Here is a 15,367-nt window from a genome sequence, read left to right as displayed (position 1 = left end):
CTTTATGTGGGTACTGGAGAATTAAACCTGGATCCTTAGGCTTTGCAGGCAAGTGCCTTAACCACTAAGCCATCTCTCCAGCCCTCAGTGCATGTTTGGAGATATCTGTTGTACCCAGTGTGTGCACACATGGTGGACTGTGCCAGTATTGATGGGTCAAGAGCCTTAGGACAGCGCAGCTTGTACTGTAGTAGATGAGACTTACCTGTGAAGTTGGCCAAAACCAAAAGTCTTGACTCTTGGTCCAGACATGACAACTCTCACCCTGTATATAGGACCCAGGCTTGCTCCAAACATGCCAAGTCTTGCCCTCTATGTAGGCTCCAGGCTTCTGTATATTTAACAGATCCCACACACGATTTCTCATTCACCAATATTTGTGTCTCACCCCTGTGGACCCAAGATTTGTCACCCTGGGGAAGTGTGTGCAGCCCAGCTCTCACTGCACACAGAGGCATAGTAGTAGCCCCGGCTTCAGCACAGTCAGTTCTGTGCTCATGCCAAATTTATAATTCTTCATGTTCCTGACAGTCTCAAATGGTTAATCCTAGAAAGGACAGAATTAGTGTGAATGCGCTCCAAGGACATGTTTGATTTTATATTTGTGAACCTGTCACAGCCAGTGCAGCATTGTTCAAGAAATACACTAGTTAATTTGGTGTTTATTTAATAGATAAAAATAACAGAATTGCCGGGCATGCTGGCACATGCCTTTAATCCCAGCACTCAGGAGGCAGAGGTAGGAGGATTACTGTGAGTTCGAGGCCACCCTGAGACTCCATAGTGAATTCCAGGTTAGCCTGGGCTAGAGTGAGACCCTACCTGGAAACCCCCCCCAAAAAAAAAAAAATCAGAATTAAGTATACTTAATATCATGGGAGCTAATTCAACAAAAGAAAACCTAGGCTATTTTCTACTTGTGGCATATATTAACAGGTTGAATCTGTTTAACTAACTAACTAACTAAATAAAAATCAATGTCTGGAGTTTGTTTGCAATGGCTAGAAGCCTTGGAATGCCCATTCTTTCTCTCTCCCCCCATCTGAAATAAAAATAAATTAAAAATTTAACAAATCAAAATACTTTCCACAAGATGGAAATCATGCTATGTACTTCAAAATGCTATTGTAGGAATGACGAAGATTATAGCTTTGAAAGGGCTTCATCTGCTGTGAAGTGAGATGAGCCCCTTTACCACTAGCACTGCGATTTCTACTATGGTGGTTCAAATGTACTGCTAACTCTACTCGTTGGTTCTCGGTTAGTTACCTTTCTCATGGCTGTGTTAACACACCTTACAGAAACAACTAAAGGAAGGAGAAAAGATTTATTGTGGCCCAGTTCAAGGGGCGTCAGTCTGTCAGGGAGGAAAAGTCACAGTGGTAGAAACATCTCAGTTTGTGTTGGCTGGAAGTGAGGTCACGACATGGCAGGAGGGAAGTGCAGTGTGGGAGGAAGGAGTCAGGCATGGTGTACCCCTCGAGGACCTGCCGACCGGGCCAGCTCCTTCCACGTACATTCTGCTTCCTTAAGTTTCTACAGCATATCAACAATGATCTCATGAATAGGAGGGATGGCTTAGCGGTCAAGGTGCTTGCCTGCAAAGCCAAACGACCTTTGTTCGATTCCCCTGGATCCACGTAAGCCAGATGTACAAGGGGGCACATGCACCTGGAGTTTGTCTGCAGTGGTTAGAGGCCCTGACATGCCCATTCTCTCTCTCTCTCTTTCCCTGCATCTTTCTCTCTGTCAAATAAATAAATAAAAAAATAAAGTACTTAAAATAACAACAAAACCAATGTCACCAACTAAGAACTAAGTTCAAATATACAAGCCTGTGGGAGGACCTTTCATCCTCAAGCCATAAAGACCTTCACAACTCCCAAGGTCAATATATCTGTTTTCTATCAACTCATGATTACTTGCATAGTAGTTATTTCTGCATACAGTATTTCCATGCAGAACAAAGTTAAACTAGCTTTATACTGAATTTCTCATAGCAGAACTTTCCCTTTCCTGAGACCAATTCCATCCCCCTAAAGAGAACTGCCTCAAAATTGGCACTGTTTGTCCTACAGAGAACAATTAAGATCTAAATTCAGTTCTCATGTGTTCACAACACATATGTATTGTTGTGATCTTCACTGTTGGAGAGGAAAATAACATTGCTGCATTTGATCTTTTTAAGTATATGTCCTATGTCAAATATCAAAGAGTTAAAGAAGTTAGCAAGTATTCACCCTCCCAGTCATTAATATCTGCAAAGACCAATATTCCCTGTGCAGTTAGGGACTCTTACCCAGTCAAGTAGTGAAAATTGTGCTTACAGCTAGCCTCGCAACACATGCACCAGGAACGTGGCCTAAACCTGTGTGAAACTGTATCCAGTCTGGTGATCCCACACAAAGAGACCATTCACAGGTGTCATTGTGAAAGTGTCTGGGTGCTAATGGTCAGGCATGCCAGAGGGTCTCTATGGGGTCTAAATTCTTATACCCGTAACCTCCCCAAAGTCCAATATTTTCAATTTAAAAACTTCCACAATTTCCAAAGTGGCTCATGAGTTCTGAGTTCAGGTAGTTGTAGAGCAGACTTATCATTACCTTTGAGTTTCTCTTCTGAGAACTATTGGCACTTTAAAAATAAATACCTGAAACAAAGTGTAATGGTTCATATGTATGAAAATGCTGAGTGAAGCCCACTATTCCATTTTAATAACAACAAAAGTCGATGAAAGCTAACATGCAAAAGAGCCCACCTAGACAAAAATTTCCTCATTTCCCACTAAGGAATGCAGAATTGCCTCTGGGGCAGGGAACGTCAACAGTTCTCTTAACTCATAAGAACAGAGTTTCTGATGTGTTCCACTGCTTGGGCTGCCTGTATAGCCCAATATATTCTGATGTGAAAGAGGAAAATGAACACTGTGATTCATCTGGCACAGAAACCAAAACATCTCTAATGGTAGCATATATTAACTCTCAGGAGAAAATGATATAAGGAACACATTTGGCACTAAATATGAGCAAGCATATTATATATTTCTAAAGCACTTTCAAATGTTCACATTAGATTAATGTCAGCTAAGAAATGTATTATCTAGTAAGTGCTTCATTTTGGTTTACTATAAATAATTAACTACCTTAGAAATTTGATATGTTACATTCATTTTTATTTCTGATAGTAATACGATTCTATTGATATTATAGGGCTTTAAACTTCACAAAGTACCTTCTAGTGGTGGAGAAAAGGCTGCATGCCCCAGAGGATGGAGAGAGTAATGCTTTCTTATCATTTGTGGAATTTTTTGTGAATTTATTTTTACCGTATACGTCTGGCTTGCTAAATGTTCCTGAATTCTATAACCGTTCTTCTGTCACCAAGGATGTTCTGAGTAGAAGTATTCTGTGGACAAATCAAAGTTTAGAGAAAGATGAACATGATGCTGATAATTGGACACTTTCAAGATTTGGTAAACTTGTGACTGAAGCAATGCATACTCTTGACAGTCACTGGATGAAGAAGGACTCCAGAATTATTTTGAGATTTATAGAATTAGTACTTCTCGAAATTGGCCCAGAGCTGCTAGAATTATGGCCCTATGACATTTCTAAAGGAGAAAGAGCTAAATTAGAAGAAACCTTGTCTACATTTTTAAATTCTTCTGGTCCAGAAAATATGAAGATTCCCAGTGAAAACTTTAACTTCCCTCAGTTCCTCCATTCCATCTGGTCAGCATCACCAGCTATGAACATGGATTTTGTACATTTAAGTGAAGTTATAATACAGAATCTCTACAACTTTGGATTTCTGATGCAGGAAGAGGTCTCTATAGCCCTGGACACAATCTATGCTATCCAGAACACATCTGATCTTTTTACATCCCTTTCTGAACCTCAAAAACAAAAAGTGGAGAACATTTTGACTCACATCTACCTAAATATCTTCAAAGACAAAGATTCAGCTTTACTTCTGCAGATCTATTCTTCATTTTACCAATCCATTCATAAACTCTTGAGCATCCAGAGGAGGGAATCTTTGATCACTTACCTTGCCCAAGTCTCTAGACAGACTTTCGATATCATCAAGCAATTTAATTCCCAAAACATCAGTGAGGCGTTTTTGTTTTTATCTGAGGCAGCAGGGGCACTTAGAGGGATTTCTGAAGACTCTTACTGTCAACAGCTGCTTTCGGTTTCTCGCTTTTTGGAGCTTCGGGCCCGCTCCCTGCCAGCCGCTGAGGGCCAGCGGCCGGGCATGATCCACGCTACCCTGGCAGGCCTCAGGCAGCTGCTTGCCGTGGATGAAGGCTTTCGCACTGCTTTGCTTGAGTACGTCCACCGCCTCTTCGGTGGCTCAGCAGAAGCCCCGCTGATCAATGAATGCTTCGCTTGGGCAAATGAAACCATTTCTTCTGGGACTCACTCAGGAGAAGCGGGGTTTGCACGGACCCTTCGCTGGGCACGGGTCTTTTCCAACCGCTCAGCAGGTGCCAGTGTGGTCAGCGAGCTTTCGGCTGTGCACTGTACCCTTTCATGGCTTCAGATGTGGGCTGAAATCTGGGGATTCATTTCCCAGATATTTCAATTCGACCTGAATATATTCACTCCACTTCATGCAGGTCTCACTCAGCTTTTGGATGAACTGGAAAATGCTGTGAAAATTTCCAAGAACTGCCAGGGACTATTTCCTCCCCATCACGCCGCTCGGCTCATATTACATTTGTTTAAAAATGTGACCCAGGCTACTGGGTTTTACAACTGGGATGATCTCTTAGAATTCAGGGATCTCTGGGTAGCATTAGGTGAGGAATTAGCTACTGTCAGATCACTTGATTTGGACCAGTTGGAGAAATCAGTTTTCATCATAGAAACTTCCCTGCAGCAGCTGAAGACATTTCCAGTGAACGCAAATCCAACCCGGCCATTTTTGCAGTCTCTTCTTGATGTTTTCATTGAGTTAAGCAAAACCTCAAATTATATGGGTAAAAATGTACATTTGGTAAATAAATTTCTCTCAAATAATATCTCAGATCACGGAACAAACGTTGAAAGTGTCATCACTGAGCTAAGAGAAACAATATCATTTCTCCACAATGTGTCACGCGATCGAGCTTTATTGTCCTGTATTGACATTTTCCAGCAGGTCACCGAGTTGGTTTTGGAAGATGGCTTGTTAGATTTAAACACTTCTGAGCGGACGGAACACATTCTGGCCAGGTTGAACTCTGTGTTTTCCTCTGAGAACACCACCAGCACACTGAAAGGCTGCGACGCATGGGTGGACATCATGAACCATCTAGGCGCAATGGACAACTCCAGTGTTTCACAAAGCCATCTTCACAGTATCCTGGGGAACTTTAAGGACATAGAAAACAAAATGAACTCTACATTGAAAATCTTAGCTTGGGTGCTAACTAGAAAGACACCACTTTGTTCCTTGAATGAGTCAAATAGAAATTGTGTCAATAATGTCTTTAAAGACATCAATGATTTTCTAAATATTATACTTACTACAGGCTTGGAAAAAGATAAAGTACCAAAATTTGAGATTTTATCGGTTCTTTTAAATAACTTCACACAGCAAGTCAGCATGATTATCAACAACTTAACAGCAGACTTTGGTTTTTCCTCCCCATATAACTGGGAACATTTTCATGAATTAATTCTAAGACCTATAGAAATAGCAGATAAAATTCCTGCCGAGTTTCAAAATCTTTGGTTGTATGTGATAGCACTAGGGAAGGAGGCACAAGCACTGTTAAGAGGCATTTTCCCTAATATTCAGGAAAATAATTCCTCTTCTAACATTGAAAAAATATTTAGTGTATTTCCTACTAGTCCAAGGGAAAAGGATCTAAGCAGGTTAAGCAGTTCAGTTCATCACTTAGCTCATTATTTTGTGTTCAATTTATCTCATGACCTTCAAAATTCATCAGAAGTAATTCCACGTGACATCCTGAAAGCTGTGAGTCTCAGTATCCAACTGGTGAGAGATGCATTCAACTCTCTAGAGCCCGCCATTCGTTACACTATTCCACAAAATGCAGGCGATGCTCAAGTTTTAAAGAAAGTGACATCTCTCATGCACACTCTCCGGAAGGGAGACATCGAGCTTTTAGTAGACCAGCTTGAACAAACTGGGGAAAGCCTGATGGATTTCTTTAAGAATCTCAGCAGATTAAGGGGTGGTAATTTAGGGGACCACTTGCTTGTTGACTTGATGGAAAAGTTAGTAGACAGCTCACATTCCTGGGATGTTAACCACCTGCTACGGCTCTCTCGCCTGTTTCCTAAGGATGTTGTGAAGACTGTGGTGGACCTGTACTATGCTCTTCCTCACGCTGTGGGGCTCCTACGGGAAGTCATGGATGAAAACATCACGGAGGGCCTGAGGGATGTCTACAACTTCACTCTTGTTCATGGCATGCGCATTTCCAACACCACCAAGGAAGACTTTGCAGTTGTGATCAAAATCCTGCTGGATGCCACTGAGTTACTGTCAGATCAACCAGCTATTGTTTTGGAGGCTTTAAAGTGCTTTCCTGTGGTTTGGTGCTGGAATTACACGACTTCTGAGTTTCGGCAGAACTCAAGGGCAACACACTGTAATGTCCGTGAGTTTCCATCTTCTTCTTTTTATCACTCGGTGGCCAGATTACTGGACCGTGTCCACCTGCCAGCCGTGGCCGGAGATTCATTGTGTTCAAGTGAAAACTTACAAGGGGAACTAAGCCGGGAAGTGGTCTGTGTGATTCACGAGGTAGTGGACTGGAATTCTATTCTTTCAGAGCTTTTGGAGCTTTTCCATGGCAAAACTTTACTGGTGAAAACCGCGCAGGAATTTTGGCACAAGGTGTTGCCATCTGAATTACTTTCTAGAAATCAAAGTAATGATGACATGTCTGAACTTTGCCCTGGTGGTACTATAAAGCATGTTGCCTTGAAAATCATAGAAGCATTAAAAAATGTCAACTTTACAAAACTTCTGCTAGGTGAAAGCATTCTGGACACACTAGCCAGTTTTAGTAAGATTGTCAACATTACTGAAGGCCTAGAGATGTTTGGCCCAAACAGGGTTTCCTTAAATTTGGAAAGGATAGTCAAATCGATTTCTGATGACTGGAGTCTAAAAAATAGTATCAATACCCTGCTCTCTCCACTCATTGCCCTTCTGAATACAAATCTTTCAAGCAGTAGCTTCAACGCAGTATCAAGTTTAATTGAAAACAGTGGAGAAGTACTCAGCTCTGGAGAACTGTGGGCTGACTTTAAGCCAACTGTGGAAGAACTAGCTCACGACTTCAGCCTAAGGCATCTGATTTCAGAAATTAACAGAGACTCTGAGGGTATAAATTCTATGGGACTTCGAAACATGACTTCACAGCTTTCTAATTTTCTGGAAATTCTGGCTTCATCATCATTGAAGAAATCAGAAATTATCAAAGATTTTCTACTGGTTATGAAGCCCTGGCTTCAAGAGCATGCTAATGAAGATTACTTCAGGCTGATACAAACATTATTCATTGCCATTGCTCATGAGAGTCCAACTGATGATGTAGCTTTGTTGATGAAGGACATTTATGCCTATTTCAGCTATCTCAGAAACATTTCTAGGGAAGGCAATTTAGATGTCCCCTTTCTCACCTACCTGCTGAATCAAGAACAGCTAACTAATTTCTCAGTCACTCAGTTTCTTCTTGAAAGCATTGTGATTAATTCAACTAATCAAGTAGCAGTGAGTCCTCAAGAAGCAGCTCCAACTTTAAGTGACACTGACCTTCAAATAAGGAATTTCATTAACCTCACCTTGAGCCATTTAGTTAGCTTCGCCTTGAGCTATGTACAGCCAGAAAATGGCGGGGGAGCAGTTCTTCCTCCAGGAGGCCTAGTGAACGTCTTGGAACAGCTTTGGAGAACATTTGCCTCCCGTTTACTCATGGACTCTTCTGAAAACAGAATATCACTTCTGCTTAAAGACTTGCACAGAGACGTCACTGCAGAGATGAGGTGAGTGCGCTTTGGCTTCTCGCTGTACACGCAGTCGTGACACGTCTCAGATCAGTTTGTTTTCTGGAGTAATGACAGTAACAGCAGCCCCTGTGCCTAAGAGCTCTGAATGATCCTTGAAGTCCGTTTGTCCGCATAAGCACTTTATCACTATCCGAGAGGTAAAACAATTTCAATTAGCACTTAAGCAGCAAATATTTTAACCTTGATAATCATATGTTTTGTTTTCATTTTAAATCTAAAATGATAAATTGATTATAAAATATGTAAGAAATTCTATCTTATATGGAACTGAAAAATTAGTTTTTATGAATTTGCATGCACATAGAATGGTCATTATTTTAATTGCTTACATTAATTGTTTAATCAAAAACAAAGGCCTTGGGCTGGAGAGATTGCTTAGTGGTTATGGTACTTGTCTGTGAAGCCTAAGGACTCAGGTTCGATTTGCCATCACCCAGTAAGCCAGATGCATATTGTGGCACATGGGTCTAGAGTTTGTTAGCAATGGCTAGAAGTCCTGGCATGCCCACTGTCTCTCTTTCTCTCTCCCTTTCCTTCTTTCATAAATAAATTAAATAAAATAAAAAAGACAAAGGCTTTAAATATCTTCTTTCCAACCAACCTACTGTGATGTTTGTGTTAGGAAATATTTAAATTCGTCATTGCATGGTCTTTATTCATAATCTTATAAAACCTCTTTGAAGGTTACTAGTGAAAGTGCTAGAGAGAAATTTCCACCTATCCCAAGTTGTATTCATCAGGGATCAACCAGGGAACCGCTCACTGAATCCTTGAGAGGAGTGGGCTCATGTAATTTTAGAGGCCAGATAAGCAGACCCAAACTCGCGATGGCAGGCTGCAGGCAGGGAGATCGCAGTCGGAGGGACACCAGGGGCAGGAGGTGAAGTTTGTGGTCAAAGGTGTTGGTCAGTGAGGAAGATTCACAGGAGGAAGAAACTGCCTACCCGCATGCTGCTGCTGGGGTCTTCCTACTCACCTGCCGCTGAGGTCTCTAAGTCTGGGGGTGGGGCAGGGCACTGGGTCCTATAAGACTCTTCCGCAACTTTCTAACTGGTTATGTCAGTCCCAACTTAGGACTGTATTACTTCTGAGTAACTTGAATTTAACTGATTAGGGACTTTAAGCATCTCTGCACAATTCATTTTCATCAGTACCTTGGTTTAGTGTTGGATCCAGAAGCTGATAGAAGACATGCATATTACAAAGTGACCACTGCTCCCAGCTACCCCTGATGCTCTTGAAGCCCACCCAGCCCAGACACATGAGAAAGTGCATGCTGGGGGCTGGGGAAATGGCTTAGTGGTTAAGGCATTTGTCTGTGAAGCATAAGGACCCCGGTTTGATTCCCCAGGACCCACATAAACCAGATGCACAAGGGGACACACGTCTGGAGTTTGTTTGCAGTCGCTGGAGGCCCTGTCACACTCATTCTCTCTTTCTGCCTCTTCCTCCTCCCACTCTCTCTCTATCTCAAATATAAATAAATAAAATATATTTTTTATAAAAGAAAGCGCATGCTGGGACTATTGGTCAGCTGAGCCAAGCTGACACACGGCAAAACCAGCATAGTGATTGAAGTGGTACTTTTACAAGTCAAAAGGCAATATAAATAGGCTTTATGTTGCTTTGGAGATTTACTTTCTATATCAACAATCCCTATCTAGTCTTTTCAACTCTTTTCTAAGAGCAAGAGTGAGGCTTTTTAGAATGCTAGGTTTAAGGAATTGTAATAAAATTGTCTATGAAATTCCTTTACTGTTTTCATTATTTAGCAACAAAATATAGTTTTTTTATCTGAAGAGTTTAACATGCCACCTTTCAGTCAATATCCCTCGCCCATGACACATAAAATTATAAAAATCACTATATGCTTTAATCTTTCCATTGCTAATGTGTTTAACATGAAATTTAAAACTATATTTACAGTTTTGTGCCCAAAGATAAAATTCTAGAAATTCTGAAACTGGACCAATTTCTTACTTGGATGAATGAAGACAGATTGATGAATATTTTTTCAAGTTTCAAGGAGTCTGTGAATTATCTAATTAAAAACTTATTTACATCAGGCAACAGAGAACTCACTTTTGACAGTCACCAGAGACTAGCATTCATGCAAGATTTATTTCTTACCCTCCTATTGGAACCACTGAAGAAAACTGAGAATGAAGATAATATAGACTTCCTCTCAGTGGTCAGTCAGTTGCTTTTACAGGTGAATGGTTCTAAAGACCTCTTCAAACTCAACCAAAATCTCAGGTCAGTTCTTCACCTTGTGAGAGAAAGTTCCACTGAAATTGCAAATCTTCTGGTTACTCTTTTTGACCCTGTTAATCAGGATTTCTGCGCCTCATCTCCTGCGCTTCATGAACTTGCAGAAGCTAAGCTAACTGACTTATTGTCCTTCATCAATACTTCATTCCCTTTAAGAAACAGTGATACCTTAGTATTGACTAGGAGAGTACTTGGTGCTATTTCCCGAGCTAGTGAGAAAAGTCCTCTTCTGGAGCCTGTCTTAGAAGTATCTAGAACTTTGGCCATGCTGGTGAATGATAGTGCTGACTTGGGAGATCTTGCCGCATCAGTAGACTCCACAGTGAGTCTTCTTCAGGTGGCGAAGAAAGTTTCAAGGAAGATGACCATACTATTTAGAACATTTTCCATCTATAACACCATGGACACCATGAAATTCTTTGACATGCTCTATTCGGTCATGCAACAACATGTTCGACATCTTGTGAAGGATGTGGCTACTTTGAAAGAAGTCGATCACTTCATATTCGAAAAAACAAACAATTTGTTGATGCCATTTCTTGACATGGTCTTTGGGGTGATGGGGTTGAAACCCAATGTTTCCCAGGACTCTGATAGCTCCAGCATGCTAAGCGTACTTTCACATGTGAACCAATCTGAAGAGTTTACTTCTGTTTTGGAAGAAGTGGCTGAGTTTTTAATTTCTGGGAAAATCAGTTTGAGAGATTTAGAGCATCTCTTGGTGGTGGTGAATAACAGGACTCAACATTTCTCTACTGATTCGGTCAACTTGTGGAAAGACATTCTGGATTGCTTAGTTCCTATAAATAACATGATCAAGCAAATAGACTTCTTGAAGCCTAGTCGAACTTTTACTCACAGTGACCCCCAAGATACAAAATGGAAAGGAATTCATCCAGCGAACCTCCTTTTGGATGAAATGTTAACAGAGAACCAGACAGAAATAGGCAGTTGCTTGAAAATGGTGATGAATTTCACCTCAGAAACTCTTTGGAACAGCACAAAGGAAAGCACCTGGGATATTTTAAATATGTTAGTGACACTTGCCCAGGATCCAAATAACTTTTTAAAAATCATAGGAGCAGTTGGAGAAGCCTCTGGTGGCATCAGAACCGACTGTGGAAAAGACTTAAGTAAAATTTTAGTTCTCCTCTGGTCTTTGATGGAGGACACGGAGACGGTGCTCTCAGGACCAGGGCTCCCCCGGCATCCTGGGGGCTCTCTGTGGGTAAATTTTGCAAGCGCTTTATTGTCCCCTGTTTTCAAGAGTTTTCTTTATGCAACGACCAGACAGGATGCCACATCAGTGGAAGAAGAGAGGGCCCATGAGAAGGTTGATGTCCCTCATAGCTTCAGAGCACCGTCACACGTCAAGGACCACCTGAAGAAATTAATTGTGCTGATCGAACATTGGCGAAAAGACCCCTTGTTGGACCAAAGGTAATGAGCAGGTCTCTTAATTTTCTTCCCCACACACAATCAGGCTGAGTAGCATTCCTTGTCTTCCGTACATTACACAGTTCTTTCTCCATAGAATGGCTCAAGTCATCATTTCCTTTACTTGCTTGCCTCATTATTTGACATCCAAGTATGATTTAAATTCATTCTAAGATTTTTCAAAAGTAAAAACGGAGTACTGTCCACCTGTCTGAAGACTAAGTATGCATATTTTTTTCTGTGTTCATAACCTGAGCCCTATTACTGAGTATGTAGACAAAACATGATTTTTTTCACTTCACTTCAAAAATTGGGTTTGTAGTTGTAGTAAAGCATGGGAAATGAATAGGAAGCTGGAGGCTATGGCCTCCTTAAACTCAACTCCAAGTGATTGACCTACCTGTAAGCCCTCCTGAGCCTAAATATTACATGAAAAGATTAGCCTTGAATCTACAATGCTTCTGCCTCAGCTGCTAGAATGCTGGCATTGGAGGAGCATGACGTCCAACAGCTGGAAACCTGTTCCTAAAAGTTCCAGTGTTGCTACAAAGTCAACCTCTAGACATGGCCTTGCTACTTGAGGATGGGGGATTTGTGCCTTCAGGTGTGCAGATCTCAGGGTGCTGTCCCGACCCCCAGCCGACTTCCCTCAGATCTCAGGGTGCTGTCCCCCCCCAGCTGACTTCCCTCAGATCTCAGGGTGCTGTCCCCCCCAGCCGACTTCCCTCAGATCTCAGGGTGCTATCCCCCCCCCAGCCGACTTCCCTCAGATCGCAGGGTGCTGCACCTTCCCCGGTCGTCTCTCCTGGGTGTGGTTAGGCCCTTTGGTGCTCCGCATTCCTTCACCTTTCTTTCAGTCCCATGCAGGGACTGGAGGCACCATCTGGACCTTTGTTCATTTTTCATTCTGCATCAGGCAGCCTGACCAAGTTTGTGTTATTTCTGTTCTATTGCCACAGAGCTACACTTTAGGCATGGAAAATTGTCCTCACTCGGTGACACAAATATCCCTTGGGCAGAAGAGCTATTGCTCCCTCAAAACTGGAATACTGGCCTCCAGAGCTTCCTGTCTCCTCTCCTTGTCTCTGTCCCACACTGGTCTATGCTTCACTTTGCCGCTCTGCTTGGAATTTTCTTTTGAACTGGAAGAAGTACTAGCAACTCCATTTCTGCACTTATCTCAGTTTTCATATCATTGTTTTAAATTCTTCACAGGCAAATGTATACCAGGAATCTACATCACTTTTTTTGTTGTTGTTTTTTTGAGGTAGGGTCTCGCTCTAGCTCAGGCTGACCTGGACTTCACTATGTACTCTCAGGGTGCCCTCAGACTCTTGACAATCCTGCTACCTCTGTCTCCTGAGTGTTGGGACTAAAGGCATGTGTCACCATATCCAGTTTACATAGCCATATTTTGAGGTTGATTTTGAACTTGAGATCTTTTTGCCTCAGCCTCCTGAGTGCTGAGATTATTAGTATGAACCACCACACAGTACTCATTATGTTTTTAACAATTTGTTATTTTATTTTTTTGGTTTTCCGAGGTGGAATTCACTATATACGCTCAGGGTGGCCTCAAATTTAAGGCAATCCTCCTACCTCTGCCTTCCCAGTGCTGGGATTAAAAGTGTGCACCACCACGCCTGGCCTTGTTGTTTTATTTTTGATTGACATATCATAACTATGTATTTGTGAGACACAATGTTTTAATACATATATAATTGTATGATGATCAATATCTGTCTTCTCAGAAAACATTGTTCCATTTCTTTGTGGTGGAAACATTGACACTCTTTTTTTCCAGCTATTTTGTGAGTTCCAGTTCTTTGTTAATTATATTCACTGCATTGTATGATAGAACACCAGAACGTTTTGCTCTAACTGGGACTATGTGCCCGTGAACAAACCTTTCCCCATGTCCCCTCCCTTATCGTTGCCCAGTCTTTGCCACCTAGGCTTCATCATTTTTAGGGAATGTCTTAATGTTTTGATTGCTTTAATCATCTACCTTTGCATTTCAAAAATATAGCAGAATTATGAAGGGGAAAGTGTGGGAGGGGAGGGAAATACCATGGTTTGTTGGTATATATATATATAGGCTGGAGGGATGGCTTAGTGGTTAAGGCATTTGCGTGCAAAGCCAAAGGATCCTGGTTCAATTCCCCAGGACCCACATAAGCTATATATATATATATGGGGAGAGAAAGCAGTCAACACCTTTATGGCAACATATTTAGCCTAAAGTAAGAAAGAGAGAGCTTTCTGGAGGTCATGTTATCTGCACTTTAAAAATATTCATGCAAAGCGAACATTGCTGTGAGGAGGGCCATTTTTTGTCATATTTTTTAGGGGAGAGAGGAGAGGATCGGCACGCCAGGGCCTCCAGCTACTGCGCTGGAACGCGGACGCCCGTACCCGTGCGCATGTGCCAGCTTGCATGGTTGCGTCGCTGCGCGTTTGGCTCAAGTGGCGTCTGGAGAGGGGAGCGCGGGCCTTCGGCGCTGCAGGCCGGCGCCCAGGCCGCTGAGGCCTCTCTGCAGCCTGCGCAGGGCCGCTGTGCACGTGGGTTGGGACTTGGCCGTGTGTTGGCACTTATCGTTACCACCGTCTGCTTTCCCTCAGCGTCGCTGAGAGGTGCCACGTCCTCCGGAGGCCGCAGTCGCCCTCGGGAGCCGCGGAGCCGCTGCAGAGGGCCGAGATGCTGCTTCTGCGGGCGGTCGTCGTCCTTGCAGGTGGGCTTCTGAAGTGGGGAGGGCTTACGATTGTGCAGTGCCCGTCTTCTCCCCTGGCTGGCAGAGAGATGCAGAGATTGCTCCGGAACAACGCCCGGCCTCCCTAGCCTGGCCGCGGCGCCCTCCGCACGCAGGCGGCCCGGGCGAGCGCAGCCCGAGGCGAGGTTGCCGCGCGGGCCCCGGGCACGTGGCTTTCCTCGGGGGTCTGCAGCCGCAGGGAAAGCCGGGCCCATCTGCACGGCGGGTACGCGTCTTCACAACACTCAGTACAGTGCCAGCAGAGCAGCCATGTGACTAACAGTTCATCTCAAGCCTGTACTTGCGGGTCATGGCTGCACACGCACTGTCAGCGCTCTCGTTCCAAGGACCGCACATTGTAATCATTTGAGGGCTTCCTCCAACTGGAAGGCTTCAGGCTGTGTCGGACGTCTTAGTTCACAGGGCTGTGCAGCAGCCCCCACGTAGGTGCTTTCCTCTGGAGCCCCTCTCACCAGACGCGGCCTCAGGCGGGGGTTTTCAGTCGCTGAAGGCGGCAGGACTGGCTGCAGCGAGACGGGAGACCCGGGCTGGGCCAAGGGGAGAACGCGGGGCGCTGCGAGGCGCGGCCGGGCGGGGGTCACCCTTCCCGCTCTGCAGCCCTGCAGCTCTGCGTCGTTTGATGGAATCTACTCCCGCGCCTGTCTTCTCGGCGTATTATTAGACGGTTACTATTACTCCGTTTTCTATCCTATTCCATTCTGTTTATTTTACCCTACTCATTTGGGGGGTAGAGTCTCACTTTAACCCCGGGCTTACCTGGAACTCAAGTACTTGACTCAGGATGACCTTGAATTCACGAAGGTTGCCCTACCTCAGGCTTCTCTGCACTGGGTAAAGGTGTGTACCATAGTGCCA

At 43.4% G+C, this 15,367-nt stretch overlaps 1 protein-coding gene across 1 annotated transcript in view; it reads left to right on the top strand.

The window, feature by feature from the left end:
• Window positions 1-15,367, top strand: part of Abca13 (ATP binding cassette subfamily A member 13) — a 367,979-nt gene that overhangs the window by 67,385 nt on the left and 285,227 nt on the right. Inside the window, exons 16-18 of the mRNA XM_045135973.1 lie at window positions 3,210-8,009; window positions 9,960-11,744; window positions 14,364-14,473. Of these exons, the coding sequence (XP_044991908.1) occupies window positions 3,210-8,009; window positions 9,960-11,744; window positions 14,364-14,473 (6,695 nt within the window). The remainder of the gene's footprint in view (window positions 1-3,209; window positions 8,010-9,959; window positions 11,745-14,363; window positions 14,474-15,367) is intronic.

This window comes from Jaculus jaculus, chromosome 16 (genome assembly GCF_020740685.1).
Source record: "Jaculus jaculus isolate mJacJac1 chromosome 16, mJacJac1.mat.Y.cur, whole genome shotgun sequence".
Lineage (NCBI taxonomy): Eukaryota > Metazoa > Chordata > Mammalia > Rodentia > Dipodidae > Jaculus > Jaculus jaculus.
The sequence above is the reverse complement of the archived record's forward strand: the minus strand, read 5'-3'. Positions and strand labels throughout refer to the sequence as shown.